The sequence below is a fragment of the Mus musculus genome, chromosome 15 (assembly GCF_000001635.26).
Source record: "Mus musculus strain C57BL/6J chromosome 15, GRCm38.p6 C57BL/6J".
NCBI lineage: Eukaryota > Metazoa > Chordata > Mammalia > Rodentia > Muridae > Mus > Mus musculus.
The window spans coordinates 47,890,829-47,911,725 of record NC_000081.6 but is presented as its reverse complement, the minus strand read 5'-3'; the positions used below and the strand labels follow the sequence as shown (position 1 = coordinate 47,911,725).

Sequence of the window (20,897 nt, the reverse complement as noted above, 5' to 3'; positions counted from 1 at the left end):
GGAATACACTCTGCTATTTGTTCTCAGTAGTCATAGGCTATGGCAGGACTACTGAGAGCTTTTTTCCTTGCCTTCACTGGCCTAACAGATAATTTATTATCATTAACTTTCATATGAAGTGTTTAGTATACTAAGGTTTAAGCAACTAAAACTGAATATGCATCATCTGAGGGCAGAATAACAATTGGAAATACTATTTCTCTTTTTACATTTGTTTCTATTTTAACAGGATCTTTATGAAGTTTGTTTAGATTAAAGTGTCTAGCAGAGATTGTGAGGAAATCTTTTATTCTATTTTATTTTTTATTTATCATAGCCTAAATGGTAATGTATATCTCATTTCTTACACAAAATGTAAACTAAGGTAATGATTGTGACTTCCTTAAAAATGTAGTAAAAAGATTAGCAGGGATGGCTCCATGCTTGCCAATCACAAACAACTGAAATGCCTGATAAATTTCTTGCTTTCTTTTATTTTATTTCTTTTAAATAGGGCCTTTCTGTATCTCTGGCTGCCCTGGAAATTAAAATGTAGACCCAGTTTGCCTCAAACTCACAAAAATCTACCTGTCTTTAGGCTGATATTAACAGTCTGTGCCACTGTGCTCAGCTGTCTTTTACTTTGTGTGTGTGTGTGTGTGTGTGGTATATATTTATACATATGTGTGCGTGTATTGACCCACAAAGATGGATATGTGTATAGATGACAAAGGTGAATGAATGCCTGTGTCTTCATCAATCATTTAGATATCCTATACTTTTTCAAATATAGTGTTTTTATTATTTTTCAAGAATATCACACAAAGTATTTTGATCACATACTTCCTCTTTCAATTTTGTACCCGATCCATTCCGTTTCTCCCATACCCTGCAAAACTGCTTTCCTCTTCTTTTTCTATTTTTTTAAATAATTCACTGATTTTCCTTTATGTAGATTATGTATTCATTGGTTGGGAATATATTTAACCTACTAATAGGCACGCCTTTAAAGAAAACTGAAGAAAAAAAATAAAAAAAGAAAACTGAATCCTCCTAGTTCAGACACCATCAACTGCCAGTTGTTTCTACACTAAAGGCTTGTAAACCACTCTAATCTGCATTTCTGAATGTTAGGTCTTGTACAGCTGCTGTGAGTGCACTGGTTCTGTCATGCCCTGAAGCAAACTTATTGGCTAAGCACATTGACCTTCAAATCTATTGGCCAGCAAGCATGACACCCATTTGAACTCTATGTAGGACTTTCCAGAAAGTCAGGTGACTATCAGTCAGTATATTCTGTGGTATTTCTGAGAATTTTTTACTCAAGAATGTTCCTGTGTGTGGAGAATGGAACTCAGCCTAGCCTTGACCCCAGGCGGAGGGGGAAGCTGTTAGAAGGGTGTGGGACTAGAAACGCCCTTAGGGTCCCTCTTTCCCACCTTTCCCAGAGCTAAACTCAAGTATATTGGATAACTAACTCATGTTTTTCAGGTCCTGCCCTCAGGGTCTCATATTGTTAGCACAGGAGCATCAGCTGACTGCTCCTTTACTCTCCTTTATGAAAGCTATATGCTTGTTCAATATGCAGGGTCCAAAGGTCAACAAGAGCAAAACAAAACAAAACAAAACAAAACAAAAAAACAACTAAGGGTCTTAATAAGGTGGATGTGAGGGTGGTTAACCAACAGGAGACATCAAAAAGAGAGATACCAACCTTTGGAATTTTCTCATTCTCTTTGATGTCACCCTAAACTTTCTCTCTAGGAACACTCTAATCACCCTGAAATGATTTACATAGAAACAGCATTCCCCCTGTAATGCTGCACATAGCCTTCCCAGTTGTAAAAATGCCAAATCTAGCCCCTACTAGTCTGTAACACAACCTCTGTAGCATTAGGGAATCAACATTAGTATCTAAATGGAAGATGGATTTCTCTAGACATTGAATATCTTCATTAATATATGCTCTGAGACTTTTAAAATTCGTCTCTTGTAGGATTAATGCCACAATCACAGTTGTGGCGGCAGGTTTAATTTTTAGAAAGAGATGAGGGGTCTGGAGGCTCCTTATTTTTGCCTAGAATGGCCTTGAACTCTTGAGCTCAAGTGATCTACTTGCCTTAGACCCCTGAATGGCTGGGACTACAAGGATGTCCCATAGCTGTAGCTGGCATCTGGTTTTGTAAATAAAATATTGTTAGAAGAAAGCCATATTCACTCATTTACATATTATCTGCTTTTTTTGCTACAAGAACAAGACTGAGCAAGAGGTACTAAGGACACTGGGGGCTCAAAAGGCCTTAAATATTTATCTAACCCTTTCCAGGAAAGTTTGTTAAACTTTCGAAAACAACAAGAACTACTTTAAAAACTTATAATTGGGTGTAACTTGGACACAATCCCCAAATTTTAAAGCTGGTTGTATAACATTTTACTGGCCATAAGTGCCCCTTCGGTTCATCACACATAATTACAAATTTTGTAGGCTATTCACTAATAATCTTTTACTATATGTTCATTCAAAAGGACTCAAAATGCCTTGGTAATGCCACCACACTAGACCTGATGAATACCATAGTCACTCTCATTTCATGTTGGTTGGAAGATAAAGCAACCCGTAACAAGTTATAGAACATTAAGGATCCATTGAAACTTTACCCTGTTCTATCATCAGAACTTTTAAATTTCAAATCCTTCATTGTTCTCTAGTTTTCTTACTGGAGCATAATTCTTCATATCTTTGAGCTAAATAACTGAATTTAAACAGAATTGTATCCCTATTCAGTTTTATAGTATCTTTGGGAAAACATTAGACTTAGGATAGATAACCATTGGAAAATTATTCTTCCATTTACATTTACACTTTGACAACTAATTCACCATATTTGTAGAATGTGTTTACATTTTCAAATCCCTCAGTAAAGAAAATGACCATAGTTTCAGACAAAGAAGACATTGGAGGTTCCGAAGGTGATTCAAGGGCACACGCCTGATCTTCTGTCTTTTACACTTTTACATTTATTTTTGATTCTTTGATTCATATGAACCCTAACTTCCTATAATCTTAAAAATATGGGCAGAAGAGATCACTTTGCACTCAAGTGTATTTGTTGTCTTTTTTCAGAAGACACAGCATCCACATTGTGGCTCACCACAACCTTTGATTCCAGTTTGAAAGTTACAGACACCCTCTTCTGACCTCTATGGACATCAAGCATACAATGGTGCACATGGAAGCACATAAAATTTAAAGAAAATATATAAATTTATAATTCTTAAAAATGAAAGCAGAGCTCTTCTAATACTAAAGGCATCTGGTGACTCACAGAAAGAACTTTGAGGGATATTGAGCAGGCTGTCATAATGAAGCTTGACCTGACTCATGAAGGGGTTCTGCATACATCGACTGATTTCAGGCACTGACTAGATTGAGTATTGAAACAAAATGAGATCAAGGCCTAGTTATTTCTTGTATAATACAACAAATGAACTGGATTTGTTTTATAAAGCAAATGAAAGTCTGGACAGTGAATTCCAAAAACTTAAATTTATTAGATAGTATTCTTGAAACAATGTATGAGAAATTATGCTAGTTTTTATGAATAAGCTATATTAAATAAAATACACACTTGAAGATCTTATTGTATTTAAAATAGGAACACAGGGTAACAGTCTGAAAGAAATGCTCTATCTGGTTCTTTCTGATCAGATGTAATTTAATCATCTCTTTTAAAAACATGTATTTTCCTTTGAGTAAAAGGCACAATAGCTTTGGTTAGTTTTCTTAGTTGTATGCATGCCTCCATGCTTAGTTTAACATCAGTTTGTCTTTGGTAGCTCAGCTTTGCCTTCTTCTTGTCCTTATTCTTTCATAGAAATATAGGTTAATATATTTAAATACTTTTATTTGCAAGATCAACATGATTACCTGATTTTATAATGCTTGTTAATAAACAAATCTTTCTAATCCAATAATCCCCTTTCAAGTTGATTTAGTGGGTATATGAATACTAGTAAAATTTCATACCTGGAATATCATGCTTAACGTCATGATATTTTAACCCCATTTTCTTTCTACTTTTTGATTCTATATTCCTAAGTAAAGAGTAGCTTGTGAGGTTTTGTTACTGTTCAATACATTCAACTGAAACTAATACACTCTTACTCCAAAATCCCTTTTTTCCTTCTTTATTAAATATTATATTGTAAAATATGTTTTGAAAAACATCTTAAAATTTATTTTCTGAAAGGAAACTATATTTCTTGATTGAAATTAAGAAAAAAATTATATTATAAATATATGTTATATAAGTACATAACATAGAATAAATATTCAGCCAATGTTGAGCTAATTTTTAATAAAATAATGATGTGTCTGGAGCCATCAAGGAATGGCTAAGACTAGCAGGTGACCTTCCTGGACGTGGCCCAGTGTTTTTACATGGTTTTCATATGTGAACTTACAGAGGCAAGTTCCCAAGAGACTTAATCTCAGTATTGCTTCATGCACCAAATATACCTTTCCTATCACTATAATAGCCTATGGATTTCTGGGCATTAGCAGGACTTATTACAGATCAACATAAAGATTAACTTTCATGAATTAATGCTGTTTAGGTGAATTAATGATTTTATAATATTCATGCTTTGATTCAAATAATTTTAGGAAGAAAGTTTTAAGAGATGATTTTAGTTGTTTTGCTAGAAAGATGTAAAGAGTTAGAATCAAAATAGAATGTACCTACTCCTCATCAATAGGAAGTAAAGACTTCAAAATAAGGAATAAAATGAGCTTCCACAATTGCACTAAAAAGAGAAATAGTCTTGAGACAAACTTGTGATCAAGGAAAAATATTCATTATATATCAGATCCAAGGGTGAAGCTACAGGTGTGTACTATGCTAAAATTAAGGCCATGTAAAAATTGTTGATTTGACCTCATGATGAGCTCACAGAATGAAGCACTGCTTTGAACTTGTTGTTGATATCCTTCTGTAAACTTCTGTTTTATGTAATATTTTACATATGAAGTAATTCTTTATTACACAGAAACCTTGTCTAAAAGCTGTAAAAGGCTGAAAGCAATAAAGAAAGGTAGTGTAGCTATATCTGCTTTACCTGGTGCATATGTTTTCTGTGTGAGTGAGTTCTCATTTTTCTTTTCTCTCTTCCAAAAAAGTTAAGAACGTCTTCCCATGGCCAACAAGAAACTCTTGATTGACTCACCAGAGAAAGGAGTACTAGCAATAACTCCTTTACTTAATCCCTGCTGGTAAACAGGATATGTTAATCTCCAGAAATCAGCACTTATTTAAGCACAAATAATAAGGAAGATACAGAGTATAAAACCAGCACTTTTTTTAAAGCATTGCATATTAAGTTCCTAGGGCTTATTTAAGCACAGAATAGTAAGAAAGAGTTAAGTTTCCAGTGCTTATTAAAGCACAGAATAGTAAGAAAGAGTTAAGTTTCCAGCGCTTATTAAAGCATAAAATAATAACAAAAGATTCAGTTTCCAGTCCTTATCTTAGCACAAATAGTAAGAAAGAGTTAAATTCCAAACTTTGTCTCTGTAACTCCTTTCATGGGTATTTTGTTCCCTATTCTAAGGAGGAATGAAGTATCCCCCCATGGGTCTTCCCTCTTCTTGAATTTGCTGTGTTTTGGAAATTGTATCTTGGGTGCTCTATGTTTCTGGGCTAATATCCACTTATCAGTGAGTGCATATCAAATGACTTCTTTTGTGAGTGGGTTACCTCACTAAGCAGGGCAGAGGGAGATTATAGGGAACTTTCGGGATAGCATTTGAAATGTATATGAAGAAATATCTAATAAAAATAAATAAAAAAATTAGAAAGCCAAAAAAAAAAAAAAGAAAGAAAGAAAGAAAGAAAGAAAGAGTTAAATTTCCAGTGCTTAATAAAGCACAGAGAGTTAAAGAGAAGACAAATTCTGGAATAGAACAGCAATGGCTTGTGCTGTAAGATCAAGAACCTACAAATGGGACCTCATAAAACTGCAAAGCTTCTGCAAGGCAAAAGACAACGTCAATAAGACAAAAAGGCCACCAACAGATTGGGAAAGGATCTTCACCTATCCTAAATCAGATAGGGGACTAATATCCAATATATATAAAGAACTCAAGAAGGTGGACTCCAGAAAATCAAATAACCCCATTAAAAAATGGGGCTCAGAGCTAAACAAAGAATTCTCACCTGAAGAATACCGAATGTCTGAGAAGCACCTGAAAAAATGTTCAACATCCTTAATCATCAGGGAAATGTAAATCAAAACAACCCTGAGATTCCACCAAAACATTGATCATTGAAAACTCACAGAGTTGTATTTTAGGGTAAGCATCATGTCTTTAGGAATCAGTTACTGTTGGTTACTATTGTCCATAAAAAACTGAAAGTTGATTTTTATAAAAATCAATCAATGAAACAAAACATATTTCAGACTAAATAGCAACTTTGTTTTTGTTGTTATTGTTACTGTTTTGCTTATGACAGATAAACCCTTGCTGATAAGTAACAGGGAAAGGTATTTGTAAGACTTGAGTTCTCTGGCAGTCCAAGTTATGATCTCTCTACAAAGACCAGTCAGAATGGCTAAGATCAAAAATTCAGGTGACAGCAGATGCTGGCAAGGATGTGGAGAAAGAAGAACACGCCTCCATTGTTGGTGGGATTGCAAGCTTGTACAACCACTCTGGAAATCAGTCTGGTGGTTCCTCAGAAAATTGGACATAGTACTACTGGAGGATCCTGCAATACCTCTCCTGGGCATATATCCAGAAGATGTTCCAACCAGTAAGAAGGACACATGCTCCACTATGTTCATAGCAGCCTTATTTATAATAGTCAGAAGCTGGAAAGAACCCAGATGCCCCTCAACAGAGGAATGGATACAGAAAATGTGGTACATAACACAATAGAGTACTACTCAGCTATTAAAAAGAATGAATTTATGAAATTCCTAGGCAAATGGGTAGACCTGGAGGGCATCATCCTGAGTGAGGTAACCCAATCACAAAAGAACTCACACAATATGTACTCACTGATAAGTGGATATTAGCCCAGAAACTTAGAATACTCAAGATATAAAATACAATTTGCGAAACACATGAAACTCAAGAAGAACGAAGACCAAAGTGTGGACACTTTGCCTCTTCTTAGAATTGGGAACAAAACACCCATGGAAGGAGTTACAGAGACACAGTTTGGAGCTGAGACGAAAGGATGGACCATCTAAAGAATGCCATATCCGGGGATCCATCCCATAATCAGTCTCCAAACGCTGACACCATTGCATACACTAGCAAGAGTTTGCTGAAAGGACCCAGATATAGCTGTCTCTTGTGAGACTATGCTGGGGCCTAGCAAACACTGAAGTGGATGCTCACAGTCAGCTATTGGATGGATCACAGGGCCCCCAATGGAGGAGCTAGAGAAAGTAACTAAGGAGCTAAAGGGATCTGCAATCCTATAGGTGGAACAACAATATGAACTACCTAGTACCCCTCAGAGCTCGTGTCTCTAGCTGCATACGCATCAGAGGATGGCCTAGTCGGCCATCAGTGGAAAGTGAAGCACATTGGTTGTGCAAACTTTATCTGCCTCAGTACAGGGGAAGCCAGGGCCAAGAAGTGGGAGTGGGTGGGTGGGGGAGCGAGTGGGGGAGCGGGTAGAGGGCTTTTGGGATAGCATTGAAAATGTAAATGAAATAAATACCTAATTAAAGTAAAACAAAAATAAAAAAGAGAGAGAGAGAGAAGACAAACTGCATTTAACAAAGCACAAATCATATGATTATAAGGCCAGGGATCATTCAGTTTTTAGCCTTTGTCCAACTCTGGCTTTTACCTCAGCTCAGTTCCAATAAGGCCAGTACAAGCTGGGACATCTAGTCAGGCAGGCTTTGAACTCTGCAATCATCAAGGTTGGGCTTAAATTTCTGATCCTCTTACCCCACCACACAAGTGTAAGTGTTTATCTTTTTTAATAATTTATTTGACAGTTTTTACTCTTGAGAGTTTTTATATATTAGAGAGTTAATTTAAATCTAAGAAACAAATATTTATATTCTATAATAATACCTTATATATCAACTAAATTAGATTTTGTGAGAAGTAGTGATATTAAAGGAAAATATCTGTGACTATCTTGACAATATTTCCACTAAAAGTTGCAGAACCTCTGAGTAATATGACTTGATTGAGAATTTATGGCTGTAAACATAGTATATATAATAACTATATAGTACATGGCATAATTAAAGTAATACATTCAGAAGGAGACTAGGAAAACATTGATCATTGAAAACTCACAGAGTTATATTTTAGGGTAAGCATCATATCTTTAGGAATCAGTTACTGTTGGTTACTATTGTCCATAAAAAACTGAAAGTTGATTTTTATAAAAATCAATCAATGAAACAAAACATATTTCAGACTAAATAGCAACCTTGTTTTTGTTGTTATTGTTACTGTTTTGCTTATGACAGATAAACCCTTGCTGATAAGTAACAGGGAAAGGTATTTGTAAGACTTGATTTCTCTGGCAGTCCAAGTTATGTCCCAATAATTTCAGGAGATCTATCTACAAAGACCTCTGTATAATTCTATTACCTAAAACACATTGTGTTCTCTGTGCTGACAGACATTCTTTATAATAAATAGAGACCACTGTTCCTTATTCATAGGTATTCATCAACACTCCTGGCTTTAATTTCAGATGGCTTCTTCCTCATTTTCTCTCTCTTACTTCCATGTTACTTCTATGAATTTTTAAAATGTAAATAAGCTCTAAGAGCCTACAGAGTTTATAGAAGGCTACAGAGTGCAAGAGCCATAAGTGCAGAGAGCAGAAAGGTCCTTCCCACAACAGAGTTCAGGACTTCTGTGTAGAGATAGATTAGGTTAACATGGATAAAACATAATTTGTTACATATCCTAAAAATTCTAAAAGGCTGCATTTGTATATAATAGAAATTAAAATATGCCTCATTTTAAAAATAGCATTTAAGCCCAGGTTTTCAGCAAAAAATGTAATATCTAAATCTGAGTGGGTTATGCATGTTTATTTTAGCACACAGGAGGCTAGGGTAGGCAGATATCTGTGATTTTGAAGCCAACTTGGTCTCCACAGTGAGCTGTCTGTTGGCGGCGTATAGTGAGATTCTGTATCAAAACAAAAACAGAAACAAAACAAAACCCCAAAACAAAAAAGAAAAACCAAAAAACAAAATTAAAAAAACTAAAACCTTCAAAAGCTAGAAATAAATAAATTCATTCTTCAGTAAATTCATTAACTGAATAACAACCAAACTTTAGTTAACAAGTGCAACGTGTTTACATTTGAATGAATACTTTAAACAGAAACTTTTTTGTTGTTGTTGTTTTGTTTTGTTTTGTTTTTTTGTTTGTTTGTTTTTTCCAGACAGGGTTTCTCTGTGTAGCCCTGGCTGTCCTGGAACTCACTTTGTAGACCAGGCTGGCCTCAAACTCAGAAATCTGCCCGCCTCTGCCTCCTAAGTGCTGGGATTAAAGGCGTGCACCACCATGCCCCGCGAACAGAAACCTTAAATTTGAAGAAATTTTCCAATTTTGGAAGAATCTTCACAGAATAATTGGTCAGCCTTCTCGGTCGGGAAAAAAAAACAAACAATTTTATAATTTATAATATCAATAAAATAAATGAAAACCCTGTAGTCAGTAGAAACAACTACATCTGTTCGTAGCAAAATTGCATTTGAAGATGAAAGGGAAGAACCATCCTCAACTCCTATATGAGAACAGGATAATATAGTTTAGGACAATTATGAACAATTAGACAATTTAAGTTGAGGGGAAAAAATAGACACTTGAAATGTAAGAAATGCAAATCTCCAGAGAATTCTAAGATTTGGAGAAAATCTTGAATCTGCTGATAAGCAAGTATTATAAGCAAGGGCACAGTAAAACTACCAAACTAGACCACTCCAGGGGAAGAAAGATTTACTGGAGACCAGACTGCGAAGGATCTCTCTTGAGGGGCCTCAGATAGAGAATGGTAGAAAAGCAAGCTTATTTTATATTGCAGTAGGGTGGGGACTTTAAGCCTATACAGGCTGTTCTTATTACCAGAGAACTAAATGTTCTCACACAAATTGTTTGACTTCTTGGGCAAATAAAAGGAAGTTTCTGGTAAACAGAAACTGCCTTAGATCTGCTTTTCAGATATATTGAAACATGCCTTTAAGCTTGTTTATCCAAAACCATTCCTCCTGTTTACAGAACAGAAACAGGGCAGTGTACCAGTCCCTTGTATTTATGGTGGACCTCATAGATCATTTATGCTATTTTTCACTAAATCAGAAATATAAGGAAAATCTCACAATACCTTCGAAAATTGCCATAATCTTTATATCAAAACTTGTAAACAATAATTATAAAATTAAAACTCTATGCAAGTACTTAAATTATATGATATATTCTGCAAAGGTATCTTAGTCAGTTTGCTATTGCTATGCTAATACACCATAACTGAATCAAATTATAGAAGAGTTTATTTGGTACACAGCTTCAAAGGGAGAGTCTTTGACCATGATGGTAGGGAACATGGCAGTGGGGTGGCAGCCATAGCTTGGAGCAGAAACTGAAAGCTTTCATCTCCAGAAACAACTGTGAAGCAGACAGATTAGATAGGGGAACTGTGAACTGTGTGAATCACTTGAAAACTCAAAATACACCTCCAATGACACACCTTCTCCTAAAAGGCCACATTTCCTCATTTTTACCAACAATTCCACCCACAGGGGAACAAGTCACTGTTGGCCTTTCTCATTTAAACTACCATATTATGTAATTTTTTAAAATCCAATATAGCACAAGGAAATATATCATATACATAAACATATCTAATAAGCTCATATTTCATAATATTGGCATTAAGGGAAAAACAAATAGGAGTGCAATACAGTAAATTTTCTAAAACGTGAATGATAGAACAAAGGATGTAAAGTTTATTTATTTTGTCACACAATTTATCTCCTTTATCTAACATTTATAATTAGTATGCTTTTAAATTCTTATTTTAATTCTATTCATTATCACACACTCACATACACACACACACATATATGCATATGCATATGTATATATAGATATGATTCCAAATATATAAAATAAACTCCTAATTTCAAGAATTTGTTTGTTTGGTTTGTTTTCTGAGACAAAGTTTCTATGTGTAACCCTGGTTTTCCTTGAACGAGCTGTGTAGAACAGACTGGCCTAGAACTCAGAGATCTGCCTGCCTGTGGCTGCAAGTGCCAGGATAAAAAGGTGCTCAAGACTGCTACATTTCAGTAATTTAACATTTTTAAAATATAAGAAATAAAAGAAGTCAACAAAAAGGGTTAAATTATGCGAACTATGCTGAGGGTAATAGTAATTTTACTGGATTTGTCCTGAGAAAGCTGTACTTGATTAACTGAGAAAATAGCGAAACAAGCAAGCAAAATTCCTACCAACCAACTTTGTAAACTAGCTTTAACAGATATTTTAATTTTTAAATTTTGTATCATAAAAATATTGTTTCCTTAGAAGCAACATTACATAGTAGTTTATGTGTATCTTTAGAGACTAAAAAATAAGTCTACTAATTATTTGAACTTAAGAATTATTCTTCCATTTCTGTGGAGTCTTCCTTTCTGGTTTGTGAAACTCATTTATTTCATTGTTTTTCAGTAATACACCCTTGAAATCAGTGAAGATAGTTTCTGCTTTTCTAGATATTCCTACATACATACATAAATACATACATACATACATACATACATACATATCCTTTATGACTGGCTGTTTGGCCTCACATATAGTAATTGTAAATATATTTTGCAGATTTATGATGGAAAAGATAAAACAACGCACCTACTGGGTGCTTTCACGGGTGCGTCTATGCGAGGACTGACACTAAGCAGCACATCAAATCAGCTCTGGCTAGAGTTTAATTCTGACTCTGAAGGGACAGATGAAGGCTTTCAACTTGTCTACACCAGTAAGTACTTTTAAAAAATAAAACTTGTTAACAAGTACATATATTCCTAATTACTGCTTCAAGAGTTCACAATTTCTGTAGTTTGGTATTTCTATATGACGCTAAACAGTTTTCTTATGTATAAAAAAAAACTTTGTTTCAATTTCCATTGATGTCTACATCATCTATAGCTACATCATGTATAGTTATATAGTCTTTTTCAGCTGTGCTGTCTTCACTTAGATTTTGATGTTTATTCTTTCATCCTCCACACCCCAACACCACCCAAACTCATTTTAGGATATGATCTAAACTTCCTGAGCATCAGTTAACTATTGAACTTCCGGATACATTTTAGATATTTTCCTAATGATCCTTACCCTATCTTTCTCAGCCTGAGATACCGAATACTTCAATGCCTTTAAAAAATATATAACTATTGTAAAAACGTATCAAATTGCTTTGGTTTTAAACTTCATTGCAAATAAATTATGCAGACAAATCCAGGAGACCATTTCTCTTCAACATGTCACTGTACGTTTTAGCTGAAAATTACATCACTTTATTTCTACATGGAAAATTAAGGTGTAAGCTGAATACTGACTTAATAAGACATTTTGATACCTGGATAAGTTTCAACCAGGGAAAATATTAACTGTAAAAGAAAATAGTCTTTAGAAGTGGGGCAGGAGAGATGGATCAGCAGTTAAGAGGATGTGGGTTGGCTTCCCAACACTCATTCTGGTTAGCAACCATCTGTAACTAGTGTCCTGGGGGACCTAATGTCTGCTTCTGACACCAGAGGCACTACAACACAGCATCATGTGCAGGTAACAGACCTATACAGATAAAATGAAAGTAAACAAATCCCTTAAAATGCTTAGACACATTAAGCAATATGTGAATTAAACATGGTATGCTTAAAGAGTTAAATATCTAAGAAAAGTAGAAGACCATGACTGGATACTTGAATCTTTACTTCTAGTCATGTCGAAATACAGCCTCATACATACATAACTGAGTTAGTCTTACACAATCATGATATATTTGTATTATACCTGAAATCAAGTAGATTTTTAAGCGTAATTGTATAATAAAATGTACAGCGTTCACAGACTTATTTATTTATTTATTTATTCATTTATTTATTCATTTTTACAACCAGATTTTGTTCCCCTCCTCATCTAACCTCCCACTGTTACACATCCCATACCTCCTCTCTGTCCCTGAATCCACAAGGATGTGCCTACCCTCCAACCCCCACCCCACCAGACCTCTAAACTCCCTGGGGGCTCCAGTCTCTTGAGGGTTAGGTGCATTATCCCTGATTGAACCCAGACCAGGCAGTCCTCTGCTGTATATGTGTTGGGGGGGTCTCATACCAGCTGGTGTATGCTGTTTGCTTTGTGGTCCAGTATCTGAGAGATCTCGGGGGTCTAGGTTAATTGAGACTGCTGGTCCTCCTATAGGGTCACTCTCCTCCTCAGCTTCTTCCAGCTTTTCCCTAATTCAACCACAGGGGTCACCAGCTTTTGACCATTGGTTAGGTGAAAATAACTGCATCTGACTCTTTCAGTTGCTTGTTGGATCTCTCAGAGGGCAGTCACAATAAGTCTCTTTTTGTGAGCAAACCGTAGCCTCAGTAATTCTGTGAGGCCTTGAGGCCTCCCATTGAGTTTGATCCCAATTAGGGCCTGTTGCCAAACCTTGTTTTCCTCAGCCTCTTCTCCATTTTTGTCCCTGTAGTTCTTTCAGACAGGAACAATTATGGGTCAGAATTTTGACTGTGGGATGGCAACCCTCTCCCTCACTTGATGTCCTGTCTTCCTGCTGGAGGTGGGCTCTATAAGTTCCCTCTCTCTACTTACTATAGGGCATTCATCTAAGGCCCCTCTCTTTGAGTCCCGAAGTTCTCTTACCACCCAGGTCTCTAGTGCATTCTGGAGGGTCACTCCATCCTCCTATCTCTCAAGGTTGCCTGGTTCCAGTCTTTCTGCTGATCCTCAAGGGCTTCAGTCTTTTTCCCTCACCCAATCCCATATCTGGCTCCCCTCTTCCCCTGCACCCTGTCCATTTTCCCTCCCAGGACCCTTCCTCCTTTCCGTTTGTGATTGCTTTCTGATCCCTCCCAAGTAGAGGTGTCCTCACTTGGGCCCTTCAGCTTGTTGACCTTTTTGAATTCTGTGGACTGTATCTTGGATATTCTGTACTTTTTCTTTTGGTTAATATCCACTTATTAGTGAATACATACCATGCATGTCCTTTTGGGTCTGAGTGACTTCACTCAGGATGATATTTTCTAGTTCTGTCCATTTGTCTGTAAAACTCAAGATGTTCTGTTTTTAATAGCTGAGTACTGTTAGCCAATAAAAATTACAGAATACTCAGAATATAGTCCACCGAGTATTTAAAAAAATAAATTCAGAGATATTAAGTTAGTATTTCTATGATTATTGAAATCATAGAGTTCAGAGACTCCAAAGGACCTAGAATGAAAGGTTTTGTTTTGTTTTGTTTTGTTTTGTTTTGTTTTGTTTTGTTTTGTTTTGTTTTCTCATATTAGTAATGGCTGCTAAGTATTCTTCCTCTTTAGAAATCTAAAATTCTTCTAAATGAAGATTGGGAAGGGAGGACACAAACTTTAAGGCATTTTAGGCAAAACAGTTTAGTTTTTAACTTATCTCTGAGGAGAAATCTAGAAAGACATAGATGAATTTCCTATAATATATGCAGATATGGTTCAGGGGAAGTAACTTTTCCTTTAAAAATTTAAAGGTCAGATTAGAAATTAAGCTCATGGATTTCTTCTCATGAAAACATCATCACTTTGTGCTTGACAACTTGAGTTCATCTTTGTTTTACAAACTATTTTCAGAAATTAACTTTGTTATAGTGTCATTTGTGTCTTACGAATTCTCCAATACTGAAAGAACGCTTCATTACAAACCCTTTTAACTCTTTCAATTATAGTTATTTTTATTCAGTAAAAGAAAACCGAGTGTTTTGATAATTACTTATGTCATTTTGGTGGGCTAATCTTTTCAAAAGCTGACTTGATAAATAGCCAGTATTTATATCCATAGATGGTACTACTGGGTTAAATAACCTTTTACCACTTCCTCTCCTTGCTTTATTTACTAAAAATCCTAATATGGAAATGTTCGTAATTTCAAGAGAAAATGTCAAGTATATTTGGACTCACTTACCTCTAGTTTGTTGCTTGCAATGATTTAATAATACTCAGAGAACAAAGCCTTTCCCAGTGACAGGTTCTCATTATAGTAAGGCAAGAGCTAATTTTTAATGCTTTCTCTTGTATACTAGCTTTATGAATGTACTACCAATTATTCTATTGAGGTTCTATAATTTAATTACTAACATGTTATTGGCTATGCTAACCATGAAAAATAATGAGATGGCCCATCAACTTTAACTTTATTCTTAGTGCATAATTTACTTAATGCAAATGTGAGTAGAAAATAAGTAAATTACATGGAAGAGCGAGGATGTTTCATATGGTTACATGTCCTCAAAAACACTGCCCAGACACATTATGCATTTCCTTCACTCTTCAAATATTAAAATTAAGCAGGCAATGAAAGAAGTTCTTACTATTGGTGCATTATATAAAAAAAAAGGCCCACTAAGAGAAATATCAAAGAAATATCTCTTATGTTTGTAGTTTGCATAAAACACATTGAATATAGTTTCTTTTGTTAGAATAAAAAAGTCATTATCATCTTCATGATTTCATATTGTCAAAACTTTGTATTCTTTCATTTGAATATCTAGTAATCTGTACATTGTTTGAATTTGGTTTCTGACATGTATCAGACCTACCAGTGAGTTTTAAAATTTTAAATAGTTTAAAAGAGTATTCAACCAAAAAATAGCTGTGTTTGTAGGACATTAAAAAAAAGAAAACTAAGAGAAGGTATACTGGCAGAAATCTGTCAAGTCAATTATACCTTCACATCTTCCAAGAACTTTTTAGTAATTCAAAGTGAAATCTGGAAACCACATTCACTAGATTGTATTGCTGGCAAAGACCTGTCTTTAAGCCAAAATGTGATGCTGGCAGGTGACTGTCTATTTCAGATGGTCTGAACTTCCAATTTGCTGAAAGGGGGCATTGTTTTCCACCTTATACTTACTTCACACTTATAAACTCTTCAAAACCATCTAACTGACTGAATATCAGTTACTTACTTACAACCACTAAATCACTTTAATTTTCTTTACCAGGTATTATATGCAGTTCAAAACCAGCAACAGCCACAAACTTTTGTAGAGGCAAAAAAATGATAAATTAAAAGGAGATATATTAAAAGAAGATATTTGTATGTAAAAACAAACAAAAATTGCACTCAATAAAAAAGTATATTTTCCAGCTATCAATTTAAAAAGGGCAAACAAAAAATATGGGGGAAAGGCGACATCACAAAGTAGATACATTAGAGAAAAATAAAATTAAGAAATTAAACCAAATATATATGCTAGGCCTTATTCCAAAAATTGATTAAAAATTTAAAAGGTGTAAGGTAGTTAATGTTAATGATAATTTTCAGATAGTGAGATTCAAGGATGCTAGGAACTACCAACTAAAAAGATCAAGTAGGAAAAGGGATGCAGCTATATACAGTAAAGTTATTAGAAGTTTTAAGAATATACCAAGTACATAGTTTAATGAAATAGCTTAAATTCTGGTGGTTTAACAAAATTAACTGTCAGTTAATGCTGAATAATAGTGTGTGAGAATGAGGCACATCTTCATGTTCTGTGAAATAGTGTCTTTAGCAGGACATTCTACTATCCTGTCTGGCAGTTGAGATTTAGAAAATTCTGTCAGTGATTAGTTTTTATGTGCGAGGTTTCTAAGTAGAATTTAAACCATCATCAAAAAATAAAATAAAATAAAACCTAAAAGTAATGAAAAAATGGAAAATGAAGGAACAAAGTATGATACTTAATATTTCTCTAGTTTTTGTTTAAAAAATTGGCTTCAAGAGACTTGAAATTGTAAGAGAAAACCTATGTAGGATGTCATGCTAAATTAGTAGTCATAGTCTATGACATATATAGTTTAATTACAGATGAATATATATGATTTGTATAAGATTATTTACTGTTAAAATGGAATTTAATATTATTCTTCAAAATTCTTTGCTTATTGTCTTTCTACTCTTTACTATATAGTATAATATCTATAATTAAAATCATCACAGCTTGTGTGTATGTATTTGAAATATGTCCTTTTGATTAATTGGGATAAAAATGTCACAATCTTCTTAAATAAATATAAACTATACTATAAGTCCATTAGTAGCTCAGTAATATAGTGACGGTTTGGCACACATGCACATATATATTAATATAACCCTAATCCATGAAAAATAAATTTTAAATTAAAAACAAAATTTGAAATGTAAAAAATTGTATTTGGAAAAGAAAATACATACAATAAAGAATTCAAAAACAATACTGTTTTTAAGAATAGCCTGAGTAGCAATTATAACCAATTATTAAATATTTAATTTTTATTAAAATTTTTCTCATACACTATTCACTTTTATACTGTATTTCTGAAATATCATTTATAGATTCCTTTTGTTCCCTCTAAATCCTCTCATGTGTGCAGAAACTCTTCCTTGCTCCCTTTCAAATTCATTGCCTCTATTTTCATTAACTATTACCTGCTTATATGTGTATACATACATGTTCCTAAATATAACTAACTCAGTCTGTATACTGTAATTTATATGTACACTTCAGGGGTGACCATTTGATATTGCAATTGTGCTCTTTTCTGGGGACGATGATGTCTCCCACTCTCGACCTTTTTTCACTGTAGTTCCTAGTGAAAGGTTGATGCCTTATGTTCTATTCCCTGTCCCTGTTGAAATGTTTGTTGTCCGTATTTAACTCACATTTAGCCTGTAATTTTGGTGAGGCTACATAAGTGTGATTTCTGACATTATTAGGAGATATGGTTACAAAACAAACTCCCTCAAACACAGGTTTCTGCAGTCTTTCCACCACCACTTCCACCATGTCTTCTGAGCCTAGACTGTGAGAGTTTTCACACTAGTGGGAGTAGGTTTCAGAATTTACACTTGTATTGGCTGTGGTTTCACATATATAAATGCATCAAAATGTGATATATTGCATACATATATTGATATATAGAAAAGTGTATGTGAGAATATCCTAATGAACATACTAAATGATTCAGAAGAGAAAAGACCAAATTAAACAACAACAACAAGATTTCGGAGGATAAAATGGAAAATTACATGAATTTTACAATATTTATGTATTTTATGCTGTTACTATTAATAAGAATATGTTAATAGGACATTGATATGAAGGCAGACCAAAAGGAAATTAAGCATAAAAGTTAAAATAGTATAGTGTTGATAAAATTTGTTAGGGAGTATTTATTCAATGTCACAGATTTTAAGTAATACGTTAAAACAAATCAGAATAAGCAAATCTCTTATATGATAAACTCTCAGCTTAACATACAGAAACTCTGAAGCATATAGACAATTTCCATTTTGAGTTCATTTTATGCTTTATAAATTTTTATTTCATTACAGTATTAAATTCTACTAGTTGCAGTGAATATTGGTCATATACTTGAGGCTTCATTCAAGTCTTTATTTAATTGTCAGTATCAACTGTTTGAGCTTTCAGTGAAAAGACAGTTTTGAATATTTATGAAAGAGCAACAATGAGTCTACAAAATTGAGCTAAATTATGTTGTACTCTGTAGCTTACCCAGAATTGCCTGTGTGCGCTTTCCTCCATAAAGAAATGCTTTATAAAGTATCTTCATTTGCATGAACATCTTCATTTTGTGTCATCACCAGAAATTCCCAATCATATTCACAGAATGTTCACATTAAGGAAAAATGAATTTGACAATAAATCTTGAAAACAAAGCTTGATTACATTTTGAATTGAAAAGAAATATATGATAAAACTCAAAAGGGACTGGGTATCAAATCCCAGACAGAAGACTCTCGCCTAGTCTGAAGAATACAAATGTTTCATTTTTGATAAGAGATGTCTTAAATATGCCATTAAATATGCAGATCAGATCAAAGTAGGGTGTCCATGAAAATTAGTTTTTACTACTGCAGTGTCTTCGGTTTGCAATATTTATTTGCTTGACTACATGTTGTGGATTTCATTATATCTGCCATGATGGGAGTCAGTGACAGCTGCCCTCTTTAATGATTCTCCTTGAAGATGCTTATATTTTCAAACAACAAGGGCTATCACAAATTAATTCAAAGAGGGAATATATGCAGCTATCATTTTTATTTATTTTTATTTAATTATTTATTTTTGTTCTCAAGGAATATCTACCCTCCATTTTTATTGTAGCATTAGTTCCAAGAATCAGGATATTAAAGAACCCTAATATTCAACAATGGACAGATCCATGAATAGATCGCATAGATATCATATGTACAAATACAATAAGGAGAGGAACATTACTTTTTAAAAGAATATAATTCTATTTATGACAATATAAACAGACATAGAGAGAATTGTGTTAAGTCAGAATTACAAGCACAAACTATAGTGTTTTGTATTCAGGCTAAGAGGGTATAACTTAGGGAAGGTAGAGGTTCATGGTGACCAGGGCTTGACAAAGAGGAAATTAAAGAATCAGTGGTCAAGTGATACAAAGTTTTAGTTTGCAAAATTAGTAAGTTTTGAAGACTCACTGAACTATACAGGCCTATAGATAAAAATATTATACTGCATATTTAATTTTTTATTAATCATTTCATTTGTTTACACCTCAAATGATATCCCACTTCCTGATTACTCCTCCACAAACCCCCATTCCACATCTACCATCTCTCCCCTCCCCTTTGCCTCTATGAGTGTGCTACCCCATCTACCCACCCTCTCTCGCCCCACTGCTCCAGCATCTCACTACACTGGAGTATCCCACCTCCACAGGACCAAGAGCCTCTCTTCTCAATGCTGTCAGTAATGGCTATCATCTGTTAGATATGTATCTGGAGCCATGGATCCCTCGCTGTACACTCCTTGATTGTTGGTCTAGTTTCTGAGAGCACTGGGAAGCTGGCCAGTCAATGTTGTTTTTCCTATGAGGTTGCAATCCCCCTCTGCTCCTCTAGTTCTTCTGCCACCTTCCCCAATGGGGTCTCTGAGCTCATTCTGATGGTTAGTTCCGAGCATCTACATCTATATTTGAGAGTTTCTGGCTAGACCTCCCAAGAAACCAACAGGTTTCTATCAATAAGTGCCTCTCGATCAAAGCAACAGGGGTTTGGTGTCTGCAGACAGGATGGATCCTCAGGTGGGACAGTCCCCAGATGGCGTTCCTTCAGTCTCTGCTCCATTTTTTGTCCTTTTTCTTCATTTGGACAGGAACATTTCTGGTTAAAAACTTTGAGATGGGTGGGTGCCCCTGCCCCTTGACAGGGGCCATGCCTATCTACTGGAAGTGGTCTCTACAGGTTTTATCCCTCCCTTCTCTGAACATTTCAGTTAAAGTTATCCCTGTTGGGTCATTGGAGCCCTTCATTTCGCTGGTGTCTGGGATTCTTCAGTGGCTATCCTCAGTTCCTCATCCCCCCTGCTAAATATTTTTATCCCATTTCCTGACCATCTGTATCTCCCTTCCATCCCCTCCAGTACCAGATACTGCCTCCTCCTTCTCTCCCAGGATTTCTTCTCCCTGCACTTCCCACATGATAGTGTTCCCCACTCAAGGAAGGACTTCCACAAAGCAATCTTCCTTCCTCCTAAGCTCCATATGGTCTGTGGTTTGAATTGGGCATTGTAAGCTTTTGGGCTAATATCTGCTTATCAGTGAGTATATACCATGTGTGTTCTCTTGTGTCTGGGTTACCT

The 20,897-nt window shown here is 34.9% G+C and overlaps 1 protein-coding gene across 12 annotated transcripts in view; it reads left to right on the top strand.

Annotated features, from left to right (window-relative positions):
* Csmd3 (CUB and Sushi multiple domains 3) overlaps nucleotides 1–20,897 on the top strand; it is a 1,211,921-nt gene that overhangs the window by 880,833 nt on the left and 310,191 nt on the right. For all 12 annotated transcript variants that reach the window (XR_001781523.2, XR_003951374.1, NM_001081391.2 and 9 more), the window contains one exon: nucleotides 11,861–12,017. Coding sequence is in view for 10 of the 12 variants with exons in the window: in NM_001081391.2 (NP_001074860.2) it covers nucleotides 11,861–12,017 (157 nt within the window). In the remaining 2 variants the exon portion in view is untranslated. The remainder of the gene's footprint in view (nucleotides 1–11,860; nucleotides 12,018–20,897) is intronic.